The sequence below is a fragment of the Apodemus sylvaticus genome, chromosome 10 (genome assembly GCF_947179515.1).
Source record: "Apodemus sylvaticus chromosome 10, mApoSyl1.1, whole genome shotgun sequence".
Classification (NCBI taxonomy): domain Eukaryota; kingdom Metazoa; phylum Chordata; class Mammalia; order Rodentia; family Muridae; genus Apodemus; species Apodemus sylvaticus.
Genome location: NC_067481.1, coordinates 2,779,138 through 2,806,680, shown reverse-complemented (window position 1 = coordinate 2,806,680; position 27,543 = coordinate 2,779,138). Strand labels below are relative to the sequence as shown.

Below are 27,543 nucleotides of genomic sequence, written 5' to 3'. Positions count from 1 at the left end.
AGGCAGAGGCAGGTGTATCCCGGTTAGTTTGGGGCCATTCTGGACTCTGTCTCGTTAAGTTCTAGGTCAGTCATGTGCATTGTCTTTAATAAACTGGGAGGGGTGGGCATTGACTCATATGTGCAATAAAATTCCCGTGTTGACATTTCCTAGGGTACACATAGCACTGACGACACAATCTCCTCTAGGAGCATTTATGTCACCATTTCACTCTTGGTCTCTATAAAAGTTTTCTTTTTCTACCCCCCCCCCCCACAGGGCTTCTCTGTGTAGCCCTGGCTGTCCTGGAACTCACTCTGTAGACCAGGCTGGCCTCGACTCAGAAATCCACCTGCCTCTGCCTCCCAAGTGCTGTGATTAAAGGTGTGCACCAACACTGCCCAGCAAGAGTTTTCATTTGAAGATAGGCATTTTTATGTAGTAAAGGCTTGATCCCCTGCCTCCATCTCCTGAGTGTTGTTGGATCACAGGTGGGCACCACCACGACTGGCTAATCCATTCAGAAGGACATCTGCTTTTCTGAAATTGAGAACTTTGTGTTTGGATTTTACTGAGACTGGAGCCTGGTCTGGGCTCTTGTGATGTGGTAGCCTGGGATAAGGAAAAACAGCGTGAACGACTGGCTTCAGCTGATGCTTGGTGTCCATTATTCCACACTTTATTTTGAAAAAGAGGCTTCCAAAGTTGCAAAAAGAGCAGGGAGCACTTTCCTGATTTAGTGAGTGGCTTGGGAACTCTACAGTGTTAGGATCACCACAAGGAGTCTCTTCTGAGAGGAGATCACAGCTTGCTCTTGAGAGGAGGAACCTGGAGACTGCCCGTCCTCTGCAGCACATCTGCCCCGAGCACAGCTCCCGATGGCAAGCCCCCAACATTTGGAGGTTTCAACCCTGCTCCTAGGGTCCCCAAAGCCTGGTGGAGGATTGCGGAAGAGAGCTGCTGTATTTCTGCCATGCTCAGCAAGCCGTGTTAGGTGGTGTGGATGTCATTTACCCTGTCTATTGTTTGTCATGGTGTTTGGCCCAGAGTTGACACTTGATTGTTAGCACTTGGGCATCCTTTGTGTGCTCTGTTCTCAAGAAAAAGTGCTTGGGGACCATTGAGTCCAGTGTTGTTAGCCAGCGTTTTGGGGTTTATGCATAGCCAGTCAGCTGAGGCGAGGTTAGTTTAAATAAGGCAGGGCTCTTCTCAAGTCGTCAGAGTGGGGCTGACCTCCACTAGAGAGCTGTGTCTTGGTGGAGAAAGCTGTGTAGACTCGGACTTGAGTGACCTTGTGCTTGTCATGAACAGTGACTAGAAGGAGGGAGCAGAATTAGGATTCTGGAAGTGTGGAGAGAAAGGTGAATGTGAGAATAGAGAAGGCAGGTTACAGTAATCAGATGAACAAGGCTTGACCAAGAGGCTGTACGGGTTGTGAGGCACCTTAGCCAATGATGGTTTGTATATGCTTGGTCCAAGGAGTAGCACTCTTAGAAGGTGTGGCCCTGTTGGAGTAGGTGTGTCACTGTGTGTGTGGGCTTTAATAACCTGGTCCTAGCTGCTTGGAAGCCAGTTTTCTGCTAGCAGCCTTCAGATGAAGGTGTAGAACTTTCAGTTCCTCCTGCACTATGCCTGCTTGGATGTTGCCATGTTCCTACCTTGATGATAATGGACTGAACCTTTGAACCTGTAAGCCAGCCCCAGTTAAATGTTTTCCGTTGTAAGACTTGCCTTGGTCATGGTGTTTCTTCCAGTAAAACCCTAACTAAGGCAGAAATTGGTACCAGCATAATGGGGTATTCCTGTGACAACCTGGCCCTGTTTTGAGGAGGACTGTGGAAGGACTTTGGAACTTTGGGCTAGAAGAGCTTTGGGGTATTAGGAGCTCTGTGGGATGTTGGGTAGGAGCTTGGAAGATAATGTTGAGAACAGTGCAAATGATGGAGGCCTGGCTTGTGAATTTCAGAGGGAAGCTTACAGACTCTTATCAGAGCCATTGCTGTTTTGATTGTGAAGATGCTGTGGTTTTGGTTAGCTGGGGCTGAAGAATCAGCTGTGATTAACAAGATACTGGAACTACTAAAGCAAAACCTTTGTATACTGGTACTATTGGTGCTGGTTAGCTGGAGCTAAGAAATTAGTGGTGATTAAGAAGATCATTGAGATAAAATCTTCTGGGAAGTGTTTTCTGAGAGCACAAAGAAGCTATATTCCAGAGATAGCCAAGATTGTACCTCATGCTGCAGCTGTACTTGGTAAAGTGTAAGAATCACCCAGGTGGTACTGGTTTTGAAGGCATGAAGGTGTCATGAAGAGCAGCTGAGGCTTGCCACTGTGAGAGGCCAGGAGAGGCCATTGGTGAAGCCTAGTTACTGCAGAAGACGTCTGTGTTTTGGAGATGACAGTACCATGAGATGACCACCAAGAACAGCAGCAGCAGTGGAGTACAAGCAGCTGGAACCTAGAGGACAAGGTATGTGCTACAAAAGGCATAACTGGAGGAGTGACCCAAATCCTCTGAGGAGCCTAGAAGAAGGTCATGAGTGGATCCCTGTACTGGCTGGTTTTGTGTGTCAACTTGACACAGGCTGGAGTTATCACAGAGAAAGGAGTTTCAGTTTGGGAAGTGCCTCCATGAGATCCAACTGTGAGGCATTTTCTCAATTAGTGATCAAGGGGAAGGGCCCCTTATGGGTGGTACCATCCCTGGGCTGGTATTCTTGGGTTCTATAAGAGAGCAGGCTGAGCAAGTCAGGGGAAGCAAGCCAGTAAGGAACATCCCTCCATGGCCTCTGCATCAGCTTCTGCTTCCTGACCTGCTTGAGATCCAGTCCTGACTTCCTTTGGTGATGAACAGCAATGTGGAAGTGTAAGCTGAATAAACCCTTTCCTTCCCAACTTGCTTCTTGGTGGTGATGTTCGTGCAGGAATAGAAACCCTGACTAAGACAAATTGGTACCAGCGTAGTGGGGTATTCCTGTGACAACCTGAACATGTTTTGGGGAGGATTGTGGAAGGACTTTGGAACTTTGAGCTAGAAAAGCTGTGGAAAGTTCTGTAGGAGCTTGGAAGACAATGTTACGAACAGTGCAGAAGATGGAGGCCTGGCTTGTGAAATTTCAGAGGGAAGATTAAAGACTCTTACAGTGGTCATGGTTTGATTGTGAAGATTCTGTGGTTTTGGTTAGCTGGGGCTGAAGAATCAGCTGTGAATAATAAGATACCAGAATCACTAAAGCAAACCTTTGTGTTACTGGGACTATTGATGCTGGCTAGCTGGAGCTAAGAAATTAGCGGTGATTAAGAAGAGACCAGCATCACTGCGGTGAAATCTTCTGGGAAGTGTTTTCTGAGAGCACAGAGGCTGTGTTCCAGAGATAGTCACAGTTGTATTTTGTGCTGTGGCTGGACTTGGTACTGTTTAACAGTCACCCAGATGGTTCTGGTTTTGAAGGCATGAAGGGGTCACGAAGAGCTGCTGAGGCTCTTGGCACAGTGAGAGGCCACAGAAGGCCATTGGTGAAGGTGCAGCCTCAGTTGCAATTGATGGCCCAGGACTTGAAGGGGTCATACATAGGAGCAGAGGCTTGTCACCACGAAGAGAGCCTATGAGAGGCTATTGGTGAAGCCTAATTACAGTGGAAAATAGCAGCGCTTTGGAGATGCCATACCATGCGATGACCACCAAGAGCAGCAGCAGAAGTGGAGTACAGGCAGCTGGAACCTAAAAGACAAGCTGTGTGCTACAAAGGGTAGAGCTGGAGAAGTGACCCATGCCCTTGGAGGAGCCCAGAAGATTGTGAGTTGGATCTCAGACATTGAACCATTGGAGTTTGAGTTTTGCTTTTGGTTGTGACTGTGCCCTGATGTGTTTCCCTCTTGAAGGAAGAAAGTATTTTAGTGGAGCCCACAGTTGAGAGACTTTGAATTTTTAAAAGACTTTGAATTTTAAAGATATTGGACATTTTGAAGTGATTGAACTTTTAATGTGTAAAGACTGTGGGACTTTTTAAAGTAATTTAAATTTTGGGGATGAATAAGAAAGTAAGGGTTGAGGCTTAATAGTGGTGTTTGTGTGTCAAGTTGACAAGGGGTCAATTGTACTGGCTGGTTTTGTGTGTCAGCTTGACACAGGCTGGAGTTATCACAGAGAAAGGAGTTTCAGTTGGGGAAGTGCCTCCATGAGATCCAGCTGTGGGGCATTTTCTCAATTAGTGATCAAGGAGGGAGGGCCTCTTGTGGGTGGTACCATCCCTGGGCTGGTATTCTTGGGTTCTATAAGAGAGCAGGCTGAGCAAGCCAGGGGAAGCAAGCCAGTAAGAAACATCCCTCCATGGCCTCTGCATCAGCTCCTGCTTCCTGACCTGCTTGAGTTCTAGTCCTGACTTCTTTAGTCATGAACAGCAGTGTGAAAGTGTAAGCTGAAGAAACCCTTTTCCCCACAACTTGCTTCTTGGTCATGATGTTTGTGCAGGAATAGAAACCCTGACTATGACGGCTTGTGAGGTGACTCGAGGTGGAGGCTGCTAATGACAGCACCTAGGCTTGATTTGCAGTGTCCGAGCAGGTTGCCTGTAGGACTAGTTGCCATCCAGTGACCTTCATGTTTGTGACCATGTAGAAGGCTACAGACTTGTGTTCCATGTCTGCTGTCATCATTTTGTGCTGTGACCTCAAGTCAAAGAACCAAGATTTCACCAAGATCCCAGCTTCACTCTGCCTGCTCAGCTGCTTAGAATCTCTGTCTTCCTGAGAGGTGTTGATGGTGCCACTGACTGCAAGGGCATTGACTGGAACCCTGGGATCAGCTCCATGCAGAGACCTTGACAGGGGCTTTTTTGTTATGCCTCAATTCTAACCCCAGCATCCTAAAACTTAAAAGTAGAACTTTGTGCTGCTATAACAAAATACAGGAGACTATGTCATTAGTATATAATGGAAATTTATGGTTCTCAGTTCTGTAGACTGTAAAACTCAAGGGCCACATGATGGCAGATGGTGTGTCTGGTTTTTGCTTCCGAGATGTTGCCTTGAACATCCTCACTTGATAGGATAGGGCAAAGGGACTGCTTCCAGCCCCCATACTCCACGCCTTAATTAAAAAAAAAAAAAATTCCCCCCAAGACACTGTTGGCTGGTGTAGTCCTGCCTGTCCTGGAACTCTCTCTGTAGATCAGAGGTACTTGTTACTTAGTCTCTTCCTGCTCCACCTCCTGGAACTATCATGCTTGGGGTTTGTGTTCCATGATAGGAATTTGTGGGGACATATTTATCATCTGGTACTCTCCCTTCTTCAGCAACCGCCCCCCTCGCCTTTCCTCTCAGTACAGAAGGAGGCCAAGGGCCACTTGTGCTCACCTGTGTGACTGAAGGAGGGATACAGCAAACGGGCCTCGTTAGCTGTTTTGAGTGTGCTCAGGGTTGAAGTCTAGAGGATGTCTGATGGTAGAATGCACGGTGGTGTTATTCCATCTAACAAATCAGATCTTTAGTATGTCAGAAGTGTGGCCCAGAGCTTTGCTGGAAGCTGTGAGTGTGACTGGCCTTGTAGGAATGGAAGACGCCACTGCCTGTGCTGGGATGAGACTGCTCAGATCTCAAAGACAGGGTTCAGGAGCCTAAAATATACCAGGACCCTTGTTTGTCCTTTCTTGTGTTTGCAGCCCCTGAGCCAGGGAGGATCCTAAGGCTGCCTGGAGGTGGTGCTTCTGAGGACAAAGTAAGAAGGCACAGGCTCTGTCCCTTGTCCCAGATGGTGGGACGTGGGCTGTGAATGTCATGGAGTAAAAGCATTGTTGGCCGGTCCCCAGGAGTTGTAAGCTCTGGGGAAGCCCTTGCTTTGCCTACCTTTACCCTCATTCCTCTGCTTTAAAAATGCTGTTTTGCCTTCAGGAAACAACTCCTGTCTCTTCAGAAAAGCGGGGAGAGGCTGTTTGGTTTTATGGCTGACATTAAATGCTGCAGCAGTAATACTAAAATCAGTCTACTAAATGGGGTGCCCCCAGGCTTGTTGGGGACTGTCTGCCTGACAGCAGAGTGCAGAGGCTGCTGCTTAGCAGAACAAGAGGGATGGGGTGTCTCTGTGTTCTAGCTGGTAGTAGTTTGGCTGTCAGAAGCATGGAGATTCTGGTATCCCAAAGGATGATTTGGGACACACTTGGCCCCTGCTGCCCAGCGGCTCTTTAGATGAACTGAAGACAGTGGGTGCATGTGTTCTTGGCCTGGCTTTGATTGCAGAGCACATGCATAGAGCCTGCTGCTAGCTGGGGAGATGAGCCTGGGACTCCAGATCAGAGCCATTAAGAGGTCACCTGGAGTGGCCTGGCCCTTGGAGAGTGCTGTGGTGAAGGGCAGATAGGTGTGGTTGCACAGCAGAGCAGTGACCTTGGGTGTAGGGAAAATGAGCTGGGCTGTGTACTGGTACCCATATAGGGATGGCAGGTGCCCGTGTACCTACGGAAGGGAGGCTGCCCGGCTGGGGGCGGAGTCCTTGCTCAGAAGATAGGGCTGTTCTTGGTCCTCTCTGGCGGCTGGAGACGCTGAGGCCTGTTCCATTGCTCCAGCATGGCGGGTTTTGATAAGAAGAGACAGCTCTTGGTTTCAAAGCTTTATTGTAGAGAAGTAGAAAAAGAAAAAGAGAAGTAAAGAGAGAAAGAAAAGATAGAGGGGTGAGAGCTGGCTATGACCACGTGGAAAGAGGGGAGGAGAATGGGGAGAGAGGGAGAAGGGGGGCAAAAGAAAAAGAGCATAAGGGCAAGAGAGAAAAGCAAGAGAGCTAGGAGGGGCCCGGCAGCCCCTTTATAGTGGGCTGGGTTACCTGGCTGTTGACAGGTAGCTGAGGGAGGGAAAGATCTGGCTGTAGCCAGGTGACTGGGGGAGTGAAGTCCAGCCAGAACACTGGGGGTCTGTCCTTACGTATGACTGAAGGCCACAGGATTATGGAGTTGAGGAGTCAGGAGAGTTGGTGTCAGGAGCCTGAGTTTCTGGGAGCATGGCTCACCAGTTCTGTCCCTCGTAGAATATTCTACTGGGTCTCTGGAGTAAGCTTCACTCAGCCAGGCCACAAACTGCCTTTCACAGTCCCACGCTTGGGCTGCTTGGAGTTCCAGGCAGGTAGTGGGGCTAGCTGTGGGGTTAGTGGCTCTTTGGGCAGTGGCATAACTCTAGAGGCAGTTGGAGCTTCTGCTTTTTGGGCTCTTGGTTTAGAATAGTGCATTCTCTGTCCTGTTGTGCTGGTAGCTTAAGGTAGTGTCCCTGTTCCCCTTTGCTTTGAGGGAGGATGGCATGACCACTGTGGTTTCCTCCTTACTCCTTTCCAGTAGACATAACCCCAAGACTGTGTTTAAGTCAGGGATTCCAGCTACTCCCCCTTCCCTGAAACAGGCTGTAAAGTATTGCCTCTCAGATTTGCATCATTCTGTAGGCGCGTGGGTTATGAGGCTCTTGGGGAGAACAAGGCCAACTGTGGATGGTAGCTTTTGCCATAGGATCTGTCCCATCCCAGGGCTGAAGGCCCCATTAGTCAGACTCTGGAGTGGATCTGCTCAGCTCTCCAGAGCCTTGTGGCCAGGCTCTGCTCTGAAGCTCAGTCAGCAGACAGGCTCACAGTGTGTTTGCACTAATTATAAACAGAGGGATGACATTATGATTAATAAGATACAGTCATCAAGAGCTATCCCTAATTTCAAAGTAACCCCTTTGCTATTATGTATTTTCTCAATCAAAAGTTAGCCATTCAGGGTTACACAACTAATTAATGGCGGACTCCTTGAAAGGCACCCTCTGATTTACACTCCATGCAGTAGGCAGTGCTCAACTAATGAAGTCAATTAGCAAGTGTTTAAGTGTCTGCTAACACAAGTCACAGAGAACTGCAAGGGTTTGTAGAGCTTCCAGCTCTGTGTGCTACTCCTGCCCTTGTGTGTTTACTGCGGTGGCTGCACACAGGAGGCGGCACCTGATCCAAGACGTGGGCAGTCTCCGATGGCACTCCCAGACTCAGAGCACCCAGGAAACTCTTCGCACAGCGTTGAACCAGAAGTCCGCATTCCCAGGCCCGTGACAGCTCTTGGCAGCATGTCTTCTTACTTGATTCTCCTCTGAGTGGGAGTGTCGAGTGGGCTCAGCTGGCTTCTTCTCTCCATATGGGTGACCCTGCATTTCAGATCAGGATCAGATACAGGAGCCCATACAGGTGGAGAGTCTCTCAGAGCCTTCCTGCAGTGCTGTCAGGAAGAACAGTGGTTCTTTGGAAGGAATGTCGGGGTGTGGGGCAGTGCATCAAGGTGTGTGTGTGTGTGTGTGTGTAGGTGACAATTGGTAAAGGAGAGAGAAAATCCTGCTGTTGCAGATGGGCAGTACAGGACTGTGGACTGGTTCAGCAGACAGCTTCAGCTATCCTGGGCTAGGGGTGCTTAGGCACGACGGCTACAGTGTACTTACATATAATAAATAAATCTTATTTTTTTAAAGTGTGCAATTCAGAGGGTTTATGCTGAAGATCTAGGAAAAGAAGCCAAAAGTTTTACAGTGATACCCACTAGCTACTTTTCTACCCCAATGCCCACCTTCATCACTGCCTTCCCAGTTCACTTGACACTGCTGATGGCATCAGATGATCCTTTCTGTTCTCTTCTCTTCATGGCTCTTCTCCCACTCATTGGCATTTTTTTGGAGGAAATAAAATTAATTGACTGCAGGGATTTCTATTAGGTCAGAAGTGACAGCCACAGCCTGTTATATGACTGCCTTTTCTGTGAGATGCAGTACACACACACACACACACACACACACACACACAGAGAGAGAGAGAGAGAGAGAGAGAGAGAGAGAGAGAGAGAGAGAGAGAGAATACATCCCTACTCATTCCTGATAAGGGAGTCCCATGACAGCCGAAGTATGGAAACCACCAAAATCCAACTTGGTGAATTAATGAGTTTAACTAGAGTTACTTCCAGTCACTGAACTGACTCAAAGAGCTGAGTGTCCTTCCCAGGTAGCTCAGCTGGCCGAGCCTCTTCCAAGTTGCTCTGCTGATCTCTTCTTTTCAGGCTGTTTGACTAGTCTCAGTCCATGGCACCCCCACCTCCATCCCGCATCCCCTGTATGTGTAGCCCTGGCTGTCCTAGAACTCATTCTGTACAGCAAGCTGGCCTTCCCTGCCTCTTGAGTCTGGGATTAAAGGCCCAGCTGTCTGTTTCCTTAACAGCTCCTCTGAGAGCAGCTCTCAGCAGCCTTTACCGGTTACTCTTGGGGAAGGAGGGACCCAGTGAATCTGGTCAGTTTCTGGGACTTGGAAGCTATTTTGAGTTGCTTACCTTCTATCTTGAGAATCTTCCCTGGGATATGCAGTGTTTCTCTGTCATGGAAACTGCTACACAACATATTCATTCAGTTGGTCCCTTCCTGTGGATTAGTGGGCGCCCTGATTGAGGCCAGTGGTGGAAGGTGAGCAGCTGACAGGCTGTCCCTGCTGCTGAGCCCCCAGTGGAGCAGTTTTCATCTTGTTAAGATGTGTCAAGACCCCTCTGGGGGCCTCACAGATTGATATTTACATTATGATTTGTAAAGGTAGTAAAAGTTCAGTTACAAAGTAGCAACAAAATTTTATGGTTGGGAGTTACCACAACATGAGGAACTGTATTAAGGGGTTGAAGATTAGACGGGTTGAGAAGCACCTCTGTCTCTGCTGTGTACTGTGGTGTGTGTAGGGGGCAACTGCAAATGAGAAGGGTACCCGGGAGGACTGCAGTTGTAATATGGAATCCCGGTAGAAGCATAGCCTTCCTGACAGTCTGAGCAGCAGCAGCTCCGAAGAGCAGGAAGATGGCTGGTGCTGCCTGGAGGGAAGTGGTGCCCTGCTGCCTTTTAGTGAGCAAGCCCGAGCAGCCTTCCTGGATTGTGGGGCCAGCTCAGTATGTTGTCAGGTCTGCTTCTGGTTAAGTGCAGATCAAATAGAGACCAGGATGTATGTCTTGTCAAAGGTGACTTTGCAGTGTGGAAGAGAAAGCTTCATGCAAGAACTTTCCCAGAAGGGGACATGCATGCATGTTTACTGAATTTTCTCTTTGTTGCTTTTACAGATCCTCTGTCTATGGGTCCTCAGAAAGCTCTGGAAACCATCGGTGCAAATCTACAGAAGCAGTATGAGAACTGGCAGCCAAGGGTAAGTCTTCTTGGTTTGCCCTTCCTTTCTCAGTCATGGGTTGTGCGGTTTGAACCTGAGAACCCTGAGAGAAGTCTAGCTTCATTTCCAACCATCCAGTCAGAGCCTGCTCCTCCAGGCCCTCTGTCACGTGCCACTGTCAGCCTTTCCAGTGCAGTCAGTGCACCAAGGTTTGGTTATCTAGTGTAACTTTCCCCTAGAAAACTTATATAAAAGAAAAGATGTTCTTTATGGTACTTTTAAATCAAGGTTTTATTTTGGCACAGAAAATGAATTTTCAATGAATTTTCTACATCATCTAGCTTTTCTGCCTTAATCGGTCAGCTGTGGGAAAAGAGCACCCAGCAATCAAAAAGGGAGACACCAATTATGAGTTTAGCTTTGACACAGAAGGTGAGGCTCCTTTTAGGGAGTCAGCTGCCAATTAATGTGTCTTTGCTTCTCCCTCAGACTTTTTATTTTTAAAATAAACAGTGTGGGATTTAACTGTCACATTGTCCATGAGTTCCTAGCTATTTGTCAACGACCTGAAGCACGTGTTCCTTTACCTTCCTCACTAATTGCTTTGGTGATTTAGTAAAATTTAATGGGAAATTAGAATTTGAGGTGTTGAAATAAATGCCTTTGTATTCACCCTTGTGTGAAGCACACATCTGGAATCACTTGTAGGTGTGTTAAGAGGCAGGCATGGTAAGCAAGCAGGTGACCCCAGCTGTGTGCCTCCTGAGGGTCTGACTTTGACTTCCACCTTTTGATATAAGCAGGAGGGAAGCAAAGGCTTAGACCCTCACCACTTAACCCTTGCTTACCCAGGAGGCTGATTTGTGAACCATTTATCCACTGATCTGGAATATAGGAGTCTCTTGTACTTTATTTACATTCTTCTAGTAAGAGAACAGTCACACTAAAACACTTACTCAGGTCTTGAACAGTGCTCTGAGGTAATTTATGCTGTAGCATCTGCCGGTGAGGTTGCTAAGTGCTGGGGAGATTTCTGGGTTTGTGTGCTTTACGTTCGGGCCTTTCTTTTGAAGGCAGGTTCAGGTACGAGGAGTTGAGATGCTGGTGTCCCAGAGAAAGAATATCTTCTCTAAAGTTTTTGCAGGTGTCCAGTGTGTCAGCTGGTGGGCCAGCCCTGGAGGGAGTATGCGTGGAGTGACATTTCTTGGTTCTGTGATATGCATGGAGAGGACATACTTTTGACTGAGCTGTTCCAGCCTTTGCTAGTTTTTTTTTTTTTTTTTTTTTTTTTTAAATATCTTTGTTCAGTTGTTGAGGTTACAACGTACATTCAGATCTTCCACTTGTATGTTTATGTTTATAGAGTATTACTGAATAAGAACAAAAAGAAATGAAAAGGAAAGGACAAGTCTGGTCCCAGTTTTTGGCACCAAATGAATGAGTAAAAGAAATGAAAGGAAAAGAAAGGGAGACATGATTATTCCTAGGCCAGTGTAGGGGAAGTTTATTATAGGTAAGTGGGCACAGGCAGAGGCAGGGGTGTGGGAGAGCAGAAGGAGAGGCAGGGACATCTGAGAGTTCACAGTGGATTCCCATCTGTGCAGGGTGAGAGAGGGAGAGGGAAACCAGGTGCAGCTCTCAGGAGGCTCAAAAGGCACAAAGGTCAGGTAACCAAAATGGTTGGATTATATGGGGAAGAACAGCCCAGACCTTTGAGCAGGAGGGTTCAGAGTAGAGGTCTGGGTATGCCAGCCTGAAGCAGGTAGGGACTAAGGGATGTAGAGAGAGCCTGGTGGCCAGTGTCAGCTTTGATATCTAAAACAGGCACCGCAGCCACTTGTCTCAGGTTAGAAACCTAAGTTACCAGATTGCTTCAGATTTCTGATGTTCTTTCTCAGTGAGTCCTGTGCTCCTCCGATGGTTGGTCTCTTAGAGAATTAGTCCATGGGGAAGTGCTCTTCCTGCTTAACTTTAAGATTTCAGCACATTAGTAATGTATATTTCGTCTCTGTGTGTGTCTGTCTGTCTGTCTGTCTTGGGTTATTATTCACACAGCTTGGCATGGGATTAGGTGTTAGCTAGTGCACACTAATAGACAGTGAGCAGAATCTTTCAAATCCTCAGGATCTTCTAGGATCTCTTTCCTTTTGCTTTAAGATGTTTTTTTTTTTCCTTTTTCTTTTTTTTTTTTAAAAATTGAATATCATCTTCATTTACATTGACATGGTAAAACCTTTCCCAATTTCCTCCCTCCACAAAGATCCCCAACCCCTTCTCCCTCCCCCTGCCTCCACGTATATGCCCCTCCACCCGACACACACCCTCTCTCCCCGTCCCCCCCATCCCCCCCAGTTTCCCTTTGTTGGGGCTTCTGTTCAGCCTTTACCTGACCAAGGACCATTCCTTGGTCACTGATGCCCAACAAGGCTTTCCTCTGCCACATTTTTGGCTGGAACCATGTGTGCCCCTTGGTTGATGGTTCAGTCCCTAGGAGTCTTGGGTCATCTGGGTGGCCGAAATCATTGTTCTTCCTATGGGGCTATAAACCCCTTCAGTTCCTCTGGACCATCCTCTAGCTCCTCCATTGGGGACCCCATGCCCAGTCCAATAGTTGGTTGCTAGCATCTGCCTCTGTATTTGTAAGTCTCTGGCAGGGCCCCTCTGGAGACAACCATTGCATGCTCCTTTTGGTATACATTTCTTGTTGTCCTTAGTAGTGTCAGGGTTTGTTGACTGTTTATAGAGTGAATCCCCACGTATGGCAGTCTCTGGGTGTCCTTTACTTCAGCCCCTGCTCCACACACTGTCTCTCTTATTGCTCCTGTGAATATTTTATTCCCTTTCTTAGAGGAACCAAAGCACCCTTACTTAAGTTCTCCTTCTTTTTGAGCTTCCTGTGCTGGGTGAATTGTAACTTGTTTAGTTTGAGCTTTTGAGCTAACTTCCGCTTGTTAGTGAGTACATACTATGTGTGATCTTTTTGTGATTGGGTTGCCAAAGAATTTCATAAATTCATTGTTTTTAATAGCTGAATAGCACTCCATTGTGTATATATACCACAGTTTCTGTATCCATTCCTCTGTTGAGGGACATCTGGGTTCTTTCCAGTTTCTGGCTATTATAAATAAGGCAGCTATGAACATAGTGGAGCATGTGTCCTTATTACATGTAGGAGCACCTTCTGGGTATATGCCCAGGAGTGGCATAGCTGGTAGTACTATATCTAATTTTCTGAGGAATTGCCAAACTGATTTCCAGAGTGTTTTTACCAGCCTGCAATCCAACCAACAATGGAGAAGTGTTCCTTTTCCCCCATATCCTCTCCAGCATTTGCTGTTCCCTGAGTTTTCCATCTTAGCCATTCTGACTGGGGTTGTTTGTTTGTTTGTTTTTTATATCCTTGGCTGTCTTGGAACTCACTCTGTAGACTAGGTTGGCTTCTAACTCAGAGAGATCCACTTGCCTCTTCCTCCAATTATTGATATTAAAGGAATGTGCCACCATACCCAACTTGTTTCTTTTCTCTTTAAACTATTTTTTTGTGTATGGTTGTTTTGCCTGCATGTAGCACCCTCTGAAGCCTGAGGACGGCAGTGGATGGACTCCCAGAATCTTGGAGTTACAAATGGTTGTTAGCAGCCATGTGGGTGCTGGGGATGGAGCCTTAGTCCTCTGAAAGAGCAGCCAGTGGTCTTCCACTGAGCCATCTCTTGAGTTCTTTTAAAATCTAAATCCCTGTCCTAGAGTAAATCTGTTTTGCTGCATTATGACTTAAGGCAGGTCACATTTACATGCATTAAATGACTGAAACAGAATGATCCTACGAGTCTCATAGGAGGAGGCAGTAGAGGAGCCACACTGGAAAAGTTGGGTGCAGTCTTCCAGTTAGGGGGAATTGGTTAGAGACAGCAAGGAGTTTGAGGTGAGCATAGTTTCAAGATTATAGGATACTTAAGAAAAGATGGTATAAGGAGAGAGACGGATTCTAATTGGCTTTGTACATACAGTGGAGTGTCAGCTTATGGAGAAACTGTGTGTCAAACATCTTTCCTCATATCCAGGGAGCCACACTGTAGCCATAAATAATGACTAATTTCTTCTCGAATGCCTGAACTGATGCATTCATTTTACACATGATAAAAATGTCTTCAGAATTTGCTGATATGAACCATTAGTGGGATGTCTCCATTTTAGAAACAAGCCTAAGGTAACAGTTGTCGCCAGTACGCCTCTGACTAGCTGGAGAATGCCACATGTGGGGATGCACTGTAAAGAGCTTGCTTGGTATGTATGGAACACTTTCTGCTTAGATACTCTCATATGGCTGAGGGCAGAATAAGGAGGCCTGGTGTCCCTGAGAGCCTCTCAGTGGGTGCAGACTTCATGCTGCGGGAAAATTTGCACAGAACAGCTCAGATGTGTGGTGCAAGGTACCTGGTCCCCAACTGTAAATCAGGATCCTTTGAAACATTGCAAAGCTAAACATGCCCCACTTTATTGCCCTCTACAGAGCTCTTGTGCTTCTGCAGTAATAAAGAGAGGTTGATATGCCATCTGCAACAAAACAATGGGGATGTTATTAAATTCTGAGACCTCTGATGGAAAGACCCTGGATTCAGTTTTCTCTTCCTCTGTATGCTTTATTGCACCACTCACAGAGGTCGGGCAGCCTGCAGCGAGGTCATTCCGTTCATGTTTGCTGAAGTCACCGTGGCCTGCAGGTTGGTGTGGGTGGGAACAGACCACAGAGTTAATCTCCATAGCAGGTGGAGCAGCAGACTGACTGCACCCTGAGGAGCCAGGGTGCCTGGCACACTGCCCATTGCGTCGCTTGTGCCACAGCTTCCACATTTCCTCCTTGTTTTCTACCTGTGATTATTCAAAATCAGATACTTTGATAAAGGTGAATTTGGTAAAGATTTCAGTAAAGAATTTAGAGACGCCATTGTAATTTTATTTCCAGAGGCTGCCAGACTGTGTATTGGGCTGTAAATCCTTGCCTGGCTGATTGATAGTTTATCGGTTTGCACTGGTGGGATGTCTGTTCCTAGTTACATTTAAGACTTTTCTTATTACCCTTAGGTAATAGACTTTAGTTTTGCAGGATAGTGAAGGGAAAATGCCAGCCGTGGTTTCGGTTGAAAATTCAGCAGTAAAGCCTCCTTATTTCATGATGAGCCTCAAGAGGAAGTTTTACTGGGAGCGGAGAGTAAAGGCTTTTGGGCTTTTTGGAATTTGCCTGACAGATTGAGGTGCTGGCAGTTTAGCACAATCTTGTTAGGAGCTGAGGTAGCTGACATGATGGCCACTGGCCAGGTAGGTCTCCTTTACCTAAAGCTGGGAGTGGGAGGCACCATGCCTCTGCTGGGGTAGGTTCCAGCTCTTCTTGTGGCTCCCGGGTCAGGTCTGTGGGAGTTGTTAGCCTTTACTGGGAGATAAGGAGCTATGGCGCATTTGGAACAGCTGGCAGGAAGCTGAGGTGACCACGGAATGGGCCTGCTGGCCAGGGCAGGGGACGGGCTTTTTGCTGTGAGTGCACTGTGTACTGTAGGAGTTCTCTCTCTCTCTCTCTCTCTCTCTCTCTCTCTCTCTCTCTCTCACACACACACACACACACACACACACACACACACGCCTTTGTCCTGAGGCTCCAGTGAGCAGGTTTTAAGTCTTAGCTCCTTTGCAGTGCATTCTTGTATCTGTCACAGTGGATTTGTAGTCGACAAATGAAACATGTTTTTATAGATTTTCTGGACAAGCTTGGGGAGTGGGCCCTCTCTCCAGCAAAGCAAGGCTCCTGGGCTCATTCCTTCTCTGAAGAGCAGCCATCTCTATCTTTCTGATAGAATTATATACTTGGACTGCATACATGCCTTGTGAACTGCTTTCTAGGAATTAGAGCTGATGAGATGGCCAGGGACAGACACACTTCTTTCTGTTGGGTTACAGGCTTGTCCCATGGGGTTTAGGCACAGGTATTGTTTGTGCACTTCTGTATTTATGGGTTGCAGGGGCTGGACCTATATGTTCCCTCCTTAAGTAGACTAGCTGTGGGTTGTTGGGAAACTTGAGGGGCAAGCCTGGAGTACCACTTGAACTCTCTCCTTCCCAGCTGCCTGCACTCTCAGAGCCCTGGTGAGGGAGGGGCTTGTGGGCCTACTAGCCTTTTTCCTGGGCTGTTCCTAGTTCCTGTTGTCAGAAGGCTCTACATACTTGCATCTGCTCTAAGGGAGGAGCACGGTGGAGTGGAATGTGCTGCTACTCTGTGCCCCACCCTGGTGTTCTCTATTGGATTTACTGTGGGATGGTGTGAGTCATTGTGCTCTACCTTACTTGGGATCTTCAGAGTCACACATAGACAACCTGAAAAGAAGCTAATGGGACTCAGGTTGGAGTGGCGGTGATGGGAGATCACTGTGGAGTAGCCTCAGGGTTCAGAGGTGCTCTGAGAGCACTGTGGAGTAACCGTGGACTAGTAGTGGTGGACCTCAGATTGGGGCAATCACATTTTGATAGGACAGTACTGCCGAACTGGACACAGCACTGTCACGGCATCGATGTCACCCCTCATGCCATGACTGTGCCATCCTTGGTTTAGCTGGCTTCCTCTGCTGGCAACCTCCTCTCTCCAAAATAGCTCGGTTCTCTGGAGCCAGAGCTTGGGCATCATCCACCTGTTTGTGTTTCTGTGACAAACTGCAAATGAGGACTCCTAGCCACAGGCGGAATTGTAGCTGGCTGACTCATACTGACATGATTGAAACTCTGGTGTGATGTGCTTTGCCCCTGTCCTCATTAAATTTGTAAGATGGTGTAGATTCGTCCTGTGGCTGTCTTGGGGCTAACCATTGTGTTGTGATAGTCTCCCTTAGCTGATTTCTGCCCAGATGTTAGCAACTGTCCCCAAGACCAACATTTTGCATGTGTTTGTGCTCTGGCCGTAATCACGCTCCAGCCTGTGTTTTCCCTCCTCTTTCCTCTTCTGACAGCCTTCCCATGCAGCGTGTTAGGGGCAATTCTGATGGTGCTCTTCAGCTTAGGGCTTATCAGTCAGCTGCCCACGCACTTCCTGTCTTGCCCTGTCCCCAAAGGCCACAGGGTTAACAACAGCCCTCTGGATATGGAATTTAGATCAAAAAACCAGCTCTAAACTTGCAAACGTAAGATGCCATTTTAGCAAACAAGAGCACAAAGGAGTCACCATCTCTGACTACCCATTCTTTTGAAAGCTTACACATAGTTTAGAGGAAGGTAGGTCGTGGAGATGATTCTGTGTTTACATGCGGAGTGCATTGTGTTCTGTGGGACTAGAGTGCTGTGGGACTCCAGCTTCTTGAAAGGGGCATTATTTGCAGTCCCTGTGTCAAAGGCTCGCTCTTGGAGCTGGTCGGAAGGGTTCACACGCATCTGTTTATAATTTCCGGTCATGCTGTTCAGAGTGGTGCACAGAATAGGTTCCAGCTACCCATCACTGCTCAGAAGGAGGGGGACCACTCTCCTCTTCTCCCTCCTGTGCTGTGCATCAGGTTCTGAGGATTTGCCCTGGCCTTTTTTGTCTTTCCCTTGGTGAGAGGGCACGTAGCTTAGCAGCTGTGGAGAGTAGGATGTGCACTCTTGGCTTTGGTCTAGCCAGATGTAACAGTGACATTCCCTGAATATTAGAGATTAATAGCATTTTGGAGTAGAAAGAGAAACTTTGGATGGTAGGAGGTGCTACAAGGGACCCATGTGACTTTGTGTCTTGGAGTCAAGAGTCCAGGAAGTACACCTAGACACGCAGTTCTGTAGTTGCTCAGCTGGAGATGGTGGAGCCCCAGAATGCCTCTTGTTCTGCCAAGCCCCAGCACAGCCATCTCCTCACCCTCATGACGCCCAGCTTCTTCCTGGGCTGAGGAGGATGCACATTTGTAGCTGTCTCTCTGGCAGTCTCTTGTGCAGGTCCTTTGATAAGGCAGTAAGGCCTGGGACTTTCTCCTCAGAGAACTGGGTTTTGTCTAGATTTCCCTATAGACTCTGCTGCTGCTTCTGGGAAGGGCACAGCCCTCAATGCCTGTTTTCATAGCTGTGTGCTTATTACTGGTACTCATAGAATTCTGGTTCTCTAGCATGGTGGGGGGTGTGGGACGGGCACTTGCATTCTGATTAGAGGTATTGTTGAACACGCTGTGGCATCTGTCTGTGCCCTGTCTGGCCCGAGACTCAACACTCACACCAGGGCTCAGTAATCCACATTCAGAACATTGGGGCTGCTGATCACAGAAAGCCTATTGAATCTGTGTTCGCACTTGTATGTGTCACATGTCTCAAAAATTTAACTCATCTCTTTTTTTTTTATTTTTTTTTTTGTTTTTTTGTTTTTTTGTTTTTTCGAGACAGGGTTTCTCTCTGTAGCCCTGGCTGTCCTGGAACTCACTCTGTAGACCAGGCTGGCCTCAAACTCAGAAATTCGCCTGCCTCTGCCTCCCAAGTGCTGGGATTACAGGTGTGCGCCACCACCGCCTGGCAGCTCATCTCTTTTTTATGCTACTCTACATGTTTTCCCACCAAGTAGTTTTTAGACGTCATGTACATGTAGTAAATGCAGAGCTAGAGTTTTCAGCTTGATGCGTTTTGACAGCTGTGTGTTACTTTTTGATCAGCATTCAGAACAAGAACATTAAAACTGGCACAGCTTTCTTCTGCCCTTTGCTGTTAGGTAGGTTGGGAATCGAACCCAAGGCCTTGCACATGGTTGGTCACCTCTTAAGCCATACTCCCAGCCTCCCTGGCTTCTTCAGTCCTCAGCTGTCTGTCATTTGGTTATCTTGCCCATCCTGACACTCCCTCTCCCTCTCTCCCTCTCTCCCTCTCTCCCTCTCTCCCTCTCTCCCTCTCTCCCTCTCTCCCTCTCTCCCTCTCCCCCTCTCCCCCTCTCCCCCTCTCCCCCTCTCCCCCTCTCCCCCCTCTCCCCCTCTCCCCCTCTCCCCCTCTCCCTCCCCTCCCTCTCCCCTCCCCCTCTCCCCTTCCCTCCCCCTCCCCTCCCCTCTTCTCCCCTCCCCTCCCCCTCCTACTCCCCTCCCCCTCCTACTCCCCTCCTACTCCCCTCCCCCCTCTCCTCTTCCCTCCCCCTCTCCCCTTCCCTCCCCCTCCCCTCCCCTCTTCTCCCCTCCCCTCCCCCTCCTACTCCCCTCCCCCTCCTACTCCCCTCCTACTCCCCTCCCCCCTCTCCTCTTCCCTCCCCCTTTCCCCCTCCTCTCCCCCTCCCCTTCCTCCTCCCCTCCCCTCCCCCTCTTACTCCCTTCCCTCTCCCCCTTCCCTCCCCTCCCCTCCCCATCCCATCAATCTGTGGATGATCCCGGAATGCATTACTGTCCTCCGCTGTGTTTGGATCAGTCCCACTGTTTGGTGCTATGAATAAATCTGCTGTTTGTGGAAACGACTTCTGGTGGGTGTACAGTTTAATTTCTCTGTGCAAATACCCAACATGAGATTGTAGGTCATGGGTTGTTGTATGTTGTCATTCATTGTATGTGGGTCATTACAAGCCCCATGAAATTGACAAGATGACAGAGATTTCATTTCCCTTCTGCAAAGCCAGGCTATGGGGAGGAACTGCTTTCTCCCACACACTGGAGACATGAGGGCAGAAACACTGAGATGCTGGGCTGTCTTTCAGTGACTTCTTAGGTGATGTGTGTATTTTCACCTCATAGATGATGATAGGACTCATCATCACATAGGAAGTAAATGTGGGTTGTGTTTATCAGCGTCTAGTTGAGAATGTCTACAAATGAATGTACAGTTCAGAAAAGAAACAAATTAATTGGGAACTAGAAGTAATTGGCATCTTCAAACCTCTGCTCCTTCTTTGCATAGAGAGACAGAGAGAGAGAGGCAGCCACCTTGCCCACATATTGTTTGGGTGCTTCGGTGGCTCTTGCTGAGTCCTGTTTAGAATTTCACCTGGACTTCTTGGGTTTTCCAGATGTCCTGGGTCTGGATGGAATTCCCCAGTGACAGCAGGAAGTGTGCTCTGCACAGTGTAGCGGTCTCCACCACAGCTGAAGGCAACTTCCTGTGTCCTAGTAATGGATATCAAGGAGCACCAGCTACTTTAAGTGGTAGCATGAGGCACCCCTGGTCTCCTCGTCCCTATTTGAGGAAAGGTGTTGTACAGTATTTGTATTTCCTGTTCTCCGTGCTTGTCCCCTTTGCTCCCTGAGCCGCCTTGCTGCTTTCTCCACCTTGGTACTCTCGGAAGCACCTAGTAGGATGTGGAATCCTGGAGCTGTGTGGACTAGAGGATGGAGTGTGTAGTGCAACAGGGCCGGTTCACTTCTGAATGCCTAGGGTAGAGTCATAGCACTCTCCTCAGAGGATCTGGACGCTTTCTGTCGAGGTAGAATATCCTTTTTTTTTTTTTTTTTCAAGACAAGGTTTCTCTGTGTAGCCCTGGCTGTCCTGGAACTCACTCTGTAGACCAGGCTGGCTTCAAGCTCAGGAATCTGCCTGCCTCTGCCTCCCAAGTGCTGGGATTAAAGGCGTGAGGCACCACCACCCGGCTCTGCCTTCTCTATTGAAGTTATGGGAAGTCTTGCCTGTTCTGCTGCTGGCAGAGTATGCAGAGGGCCTGCTCTCACCCAGCTGCTCTTTATTCTGTAGTCCTAGTCACTGAGCATCTGCTGACTGCTGCTCTGCAGAGCCCATACTGCAGGAGCCACAGGTGGGACTCTAGAGAACTGTCCTGGAAGTAGCAACATCTCCAGCTCTTCCCCGTTTGTGATGGGGAACTGTCATAGTTAACTGGATTGCATTTATTTTTTAAGAGATTTGTGTGTGTGTGTATGTGTACAAATGTGTATGTGTACATGTCATGAGAGCTGTCCCATTGTTGGGGTGAGGAGGGAGGACATATATCTCATTTCTAGTGACCTCCTTGAGAAGAGCTGCTGCTCCTGTGTCTTCTAGTATTAAAAATATTGCCGTTTACTATATTATCTGAAAAGTTATCTTCCCCTGAAGTTGGTTATGAAAATAGATTATATCTTTATTGTCTTTGCTCTGGGATTTTGGGGAGGCTTCCTCCTCTGTATGTAACCTGTGGGAGATGTAAACCATGGGAAGACTTCCTCTCCTGTATGTAACCTGCGGGAGATGTAAACGGCAGGGAGAAGGATGCTGTGGCCAGTCAGCAGTGTCCTGAAGACAAGTGAGAGGCCGGATGTGCTTGGGTGTGCACTGGTACAAACTGTACCTTCAGTAGCCGCCATCCTGGTCAAAGCACATTCTACCGCTTCATCCAACCCCCAGCAGAACATCCTGGATTCTCACCCATAGCAGCAGCTTATATGCAGAGAGCTCTAGCCTAGGGGAAAAGGTCCTTCAGGGTTATGGTTTGTTTCTGCTTCTGGTAGCAAAGCCAGATGTGGTCCCCCTCCCCCATAGACCTGACACAAAACAGACTGTCAGAACCATCAGGGTTTGTGGGAGACAATGGACAGCAGCATAGACTGAGAGGCAGGCACACAGTCGCCAGAAGGTCACACTGAGTCACTGTCATGCTCCTGGTCAAGTGTTGGCTGGGGCTCTGCCTGGTTCTCAGGGATGGCACTGCACTGTTCAGATCACATGTGTCATTTATACAGAGCACAGGGCACTGGGAACCATTTACTGTGTGCCTCCCCCACTCTCTACCCCAGAGTGTTGTGGGATCTGTAAACTCTCCCAGGTACCTTTTGGTCCTCCCAGAACTGCCCTTTGCCTCCAGGCCACAGAAGATAGAAGAACTGCTGGTGTTGGGGAGATAAAAAGGAAGCAGCTGTTCCCTGGGCTGGAGGGAAGGGCTGGCCATGTGGCCAGGATGGCAGCAGGGCACTGCAGCATGTGGTGTGTGGTGAGGAACAGGGGAGGACCGGGCTCTCTTTGCATCATTTCGTCTTTGAATAAGAAATGGTGCTGCAGCAAGCAACAGAGTAGGAGGGCTGGACAGGCAGCCTTTCACTGACAGGTGACACAGCAGAAGAGCCTTAGTTGAGCTGATGACCTTCTCATGTTCTAGATCTGTAGGTCCTCCTCAGGACTTTCCTGGAGCTAAGAACAAGTCCTGCCCTCCCTGTCTGGAGCACAGCCTTCTCACTCAGGACCTTCAGTGACTCTGTCTCTTGGACCCAGCTGCAGCTGTTGACAAGAGAAAGGATGCTCCTGTTCTCAGGAACAGACATGGAGGTCCTTCCCTGGTTTGCCAGCTGCTGTTTGGTATCACGTCACAGAGGTGATGGCAAAGGTATCGACAGAACACCAGTGTGATTAGTTATATTGAAAAGGTGAAGCAGCCATGCTTCCTTTCTGCAAAGTCATTGCAGTGGTGAACTCTCTACAAAAGTGAGTCTGGAGCCACTGGAGATTTCTCACAGCAAAAGCCTGCTTTGTTCCCAGTGCAGAGTTTAGACTGTAGATCAGTTGACCCTGGTGATGGTGCCTCTGAAAGTGGAAGCAGGGGGACCAGGAGTTCAAGGTGGCCTGGGCTACCAGACAGAGTCTCAAATAAACAAGCTAACAAAACTACATCATGCACCAGGCCAGTGCTCTTGTGTTTCCCAGGCATGGCAGGCCTCACACCGTGTGAGGTGGTTGTGGGGGGGCTGTGTTTAGAAGTGTATGGGGAGAAGTGGGGGTGTAGGTGTGTGTGTGAGAGAGTGTGTGTAGAATGGGGATGCTTAAGAGTGTATGGGGAGTTGTGGGGTTGCGGGGTGTATGGGAGTGTATATGAGTGGGTTGTGTATGAGGTTGTGGTGTGGATGTGTAATGTGGGTGCCTGGGTTTGTGAATGCATGGGTGGGGGTGTAGAGATTATGGGAGTGTTGGGGAGGCACATCTCTGAGGCTGTGGGTGTATGAGTGTGGTATTGTGTGGGTGAGCGTATACATAGGGTGTGTAGAATGAGTGTGTGTGTGTGAGTGTGTGTGTTGTCTGTCTGTCCATCTGAGTGCTCTTTATTGATGTTTCTCATTCTGATCCTCCTAGAACAGCACTCTGTCCTCCGGCTTTCTCCCTCCACAGCAGGTGTGGTGACTGCGTGTCCCTGCTCCCCGCTTTGTCTTCCCCCTTCCCTATCGCCTCCATATATGAATGAGCTGGAGGCTGGCACCCAGGGCCACACTGCTTTCCCCCGAGTGCTTCCGTTTCTCCTGGTTTGTATCCCACTTTGCCTACTCTGAGTGGGAGCTGTGAGACCTCACTCTGGCTGTCCCTCACTTCCTTCCTTTCCTGCTCCTCCCCTGGAGCTGTTCTGTTTTTCTTTGTAAGGAAGAATGCCTCCTGATTCTTAGTAATCAGATTTATGAATGTGAGGTGGCGATGTTCCTTCCTGCCACCTCAGGAAGGTCGGTGTGCTCTCTAAATACTATTGGTCTTTTCTTCCCTTCTCACAGCTGGTGTGTGTGTTTGCCTTTCTGGCAATAGTTCTGAGTAAAGACCAGCTTTAAGGGGTTAGGAGAAATGGCTGGCCAGGGGTCTCGCTCAGATAGGAAGGGGTCTTTATAGAAAGCCTTGAGAGCACAAGGTGGAGGTAGGACAGGGGCTGTGTGCCTGTGCCTGAGGCTCTGCTCTCCACTAAGCTCACCAGTTTTGCCTTTGCCCCCAGGGGGTGTCAGGCAGTGGAGTGATGGTAGGTAGTGTGCAGGGACTCACACTCTTCACTTCCGGCTTCACTCTTGACCACATGGTTGCAGAGTTGCTGCTGAGGTGCTAAGTGGCCTTGGCTTAGTCCCAGCATTACCCATTTGTATATTGTTGGATCCTTTATTTCTTTAAAATACAGCCATTAGTAGGTTGATTTATTGTTCTTTTTAAAAAGGGCTGATGCCACATATAGGCTTTTGAGCAGATACTTAATAATTAAGGAATCTCTGTTCAGATTCAGGCCCTGTGGAGGAAATGGGGTCCTGAATTTTCCTGCTTGGCTGTGCTAAGATCTCCTCATGCTCCCTGTATAAAGATGGGGTTTGGCTGAGGCCTCCCGGGAAGAGAATAGCATTGTAAATAAATAAAAGTCTGCTACTCACAGGGAGCTATCCAGAGGCACTCATAGTCCTGGGGCCTGAGAGTTTGGGCTGGGTGTCATGGTATGAGCCTAAAAGCTCAGCACTGAGGCTTTAGAGCAGAGAGAGAGGCTTCTCCCTGGAGCTCAGTGCCTAGCTAGCCTCACTGAACGGGTCAGTGCCAGGTTCAGTGAGACCCTGTCCCAAAACCAAAAGCAGAAGATGACGTGGGAAAGAGGAGGACATCTGAGACCAAGTGACTTCTGTACTCAGGCACATGTGTATACCCCAGATATATCACACATGTGCATCCCAGATACATCACACATATGTACCTAAGATAGATCACACGTGCACACCCCAGGTACATCACATATGTGCACCTCAGATACATCATACGTGTGCACCCCAGATATATCACACATGTACACCTCAGATACATCACATGTGTGTGCCCCAGATATATCACATGTGTGTACCCTAGATATATTACATGTGCATGCCCTCAGTAAATCACACATGCCCACCCCAGATGTATCACACATGCATGCTCCAGATACAGCACATGTGTCTGCACCAGATACATCAATTGTGTATACCCCCAGTAAATCACACATGCATACCCCAGGTACATCACATGTATGTACCCTAGATATTATCACATGTGCACATCTCAGATGTATCACATGTGTGCACCCCAGAAACATCACGTGTGCATCCCAGATACATTACATGCGTGTACACCAAATATATCACATGTGCACGCCTCAGATACATCATATGCATGCACCCCAGATATACATGTGCACCCCAGATACATTACATGTGTGCACCTGAGACATATCACATGGATGCACCCCATATACATGTGTCCACCCCAGATATATTACAGGTATACGCACCCCAGAAATATCACACGTGTGTACCCTAGGTATATCACAAATGCATACCCCAAATATATCGTGTGTATCCCAGATAAATCACATGTTTGTACCCCAGATACATCACACGTGTGCACTCCAGATACATCACATGCACACCCCAGATATATCACATGCGTGTACCTCATGTACCCCCAGATACATCCCAGGTGTGTGTCCCAGATAAATCACATGCATGCACTCCAAATACATTGCACGTGTGCACCCCAGATACATCACACATGTGTACCTCAGACATACCAACACATGTGTACTCCAGATATGTCACATGTGCAAACCCTGATACATCGCACATGTGCACTCCCATACATCACACGTGTATATACCTCCGATACATCACATGTATGCACCACAGATAAATACTATTTTTTCCAGAATTATTGTATTAGCTGTTTGTCAAAGCATTGTGGCACTGAACAATGATTGGCATATTTCCTTATAGTGAAAGAAAATCCCTTTCCATTGTGAACAGGCATTGTGCATGTGACTAAGAAGGGACTCCTCACCCAACTTTCCCTAGTGTCACTTCCCCTCCTCCCATCTGTGCAGCTCAGGAGTCAGTGCTTGTTTCGGAGGGCCACTGCAAACAGAATGGTGATGGAAAATAGCCATCTGCGGCTCCTGCTACTTCCAGTCATATTTTCTAAGAAGGTTTTATTCTTTTTTCATTTCGTATATTTAACTGTTACATAAAATATAAAAACTATATGTATGCTGACGTACCATGTAATATCTACACACACACACACACACACACACACACACACACACACACACACGGTACAATGTTTTGTGTGGCTGTTTTTTTGCAATAGTGACTCATTGCTCTAGTCCAAACTGGCTTTGAACTTAAGATCTTAATACCCACACTAATCATTCTGAAGATCTAACCGCCATCCCTTGTCTGCAGAGTTTTAATGTTTATATCCTAGTGTAAGACTGAGCCTCAACTGGGAGCTGTAGAGTGAAATCGAGCTCCAGACTTCCACCACTCAAGACCCAGAGCAAATAGTCACACGGGCGCCAGCGAGTCCTGCAGAGAGAGAAGGATGAGTCTTGCTGTTCTGTGCTTGGCACTGGCTCCTCTGGGTTCTACAAAGGCTTTGGGAGGCCCACTCCTCCAGCTCTGCCTCCTGTAGGACACATAGCTTTTGTCTTAGGCTTCAGCTGGCTGTACCTCATGCCTGACACTCCTTGGCAGTGTCCTGGCATTTCTGGTGTTCTGGGCTCCTCACTGAGGCTTTGCCTTCACCTTCAGGGCCTGCCAGCCAGGGCTCTGCCAGCCTCTCTGTAAGGGCTCTGACCTGCCATGCTGAACCTGGCTCAGCTGTTCACTGTGACCCCTAAGTCTTATATTTTCTACGTCTTCAAAGCTGCTACCATGGACAGTGCAGTACTGTCCAGCTCTGCCACCTGCTGATGTGCAGCTGGCTCTCCTTGGCGTGACTCTGTCAAGTCAATATGACGGCCCAGAGAAAGTGGCAGGGTCCCTTTGACAGCGCTGATCTCTTCTGTCGGTAGAGTGGCTTCCTTTCCACTGTCTGTCTGAAACATGAAACTTGTCACACATCTTTTCTTCCATCAAACAAATTAGTTCATTAATTATTGTTGAATTTGGCATCATCCAGGGAAGGTCTCAAGAGACAGGCAGGATGAATCCAGACTTGTGGCCACAGTATCATTATGATGGACCCCAGCCAAATTCCTCAGAGTCCCTGTTTTCCCCCTGCAACTCCATGAGCCAGGCTTCCACTGCCCATGCTTCTCTCAGGGACCCTGTCTTCCTAGCTGCTCTTAAGACTCTTCTGGTTTCCACCATGGAGTTCCAAACTATTCTACATTCTTCACACAAAACAGTCCCAAAGGCCTAAGAGCCACATGGTCAGATCTAGATCTGTCACAGCAGGGTCTTCACTTTGTACCAATCTCTGTCTTAGTGTCACTTCCCATGATTCGGATAAAACTCGACAGAAGCTGCTCTTGCCTGTGCAAGTGATGTGACACCTGCCTCTATTCTGGGATGACTCTTTTTCCGGTGGTTCCTTTTCTGGGCTTTATCACAGTAAACGGGAAGGGATTAACAGTCACGTCCCCTCCCCATCCCTGTCCCCATCATCCCGGTTCCTTAGCTGTGGCAGGGGCCTTCGCTTTCATGTGCTTTTTCTTTAATCCCAGCTGCATCGTTTTCATTTGTTTATTGACTGATTTTGTTTGATGGGAGAAAGGGACTTGTGATGTTGCGCAAGATGTCTTGGAACCCGGGAGCTCAAATGATCTTAGTTGGACGTTCTCAGCAGCTGTCCTGGAGCCACACCCCCTCACTGCAGCTGATTGGTGATTACATTATCTCCAACATTTGTCATTTCCTTGTGGAGAGTGTGGTGGTTTGAATATGAATGGCCTCTATAGGGTCGTACGTTTGAGTGCCTGGTCACCAGGAACTGACACTGTTTAAAAGGCTTAGAAGGATGAAGAGGTA

At 48.1% G+C, this 27,543-nt stretch overlaps 1 protein-coding gene across 1 annotated transcript in view; it reads left to right on the top strand.

Annotated features, from left to right (window-relative positions):
• Rptor (regulatory associated protein of MTOR complex 1) overlaps positions 1–27,543 on the top strand; it is a 291,246-nt gene that overhangs the window by 56,536 nt on the left and 207,167 nt on the right. The window contains exon 3 of the mRNA XM_052197679.1: positions 10,062–10,144. Within this exon, the coding sequence (XP_052053639.1) occupies positions 10,062–10,144 (83 nt within the window). The remainder of the gene's footprint in view (positions 1–10,061; positions 10,145–27,543) is intronic.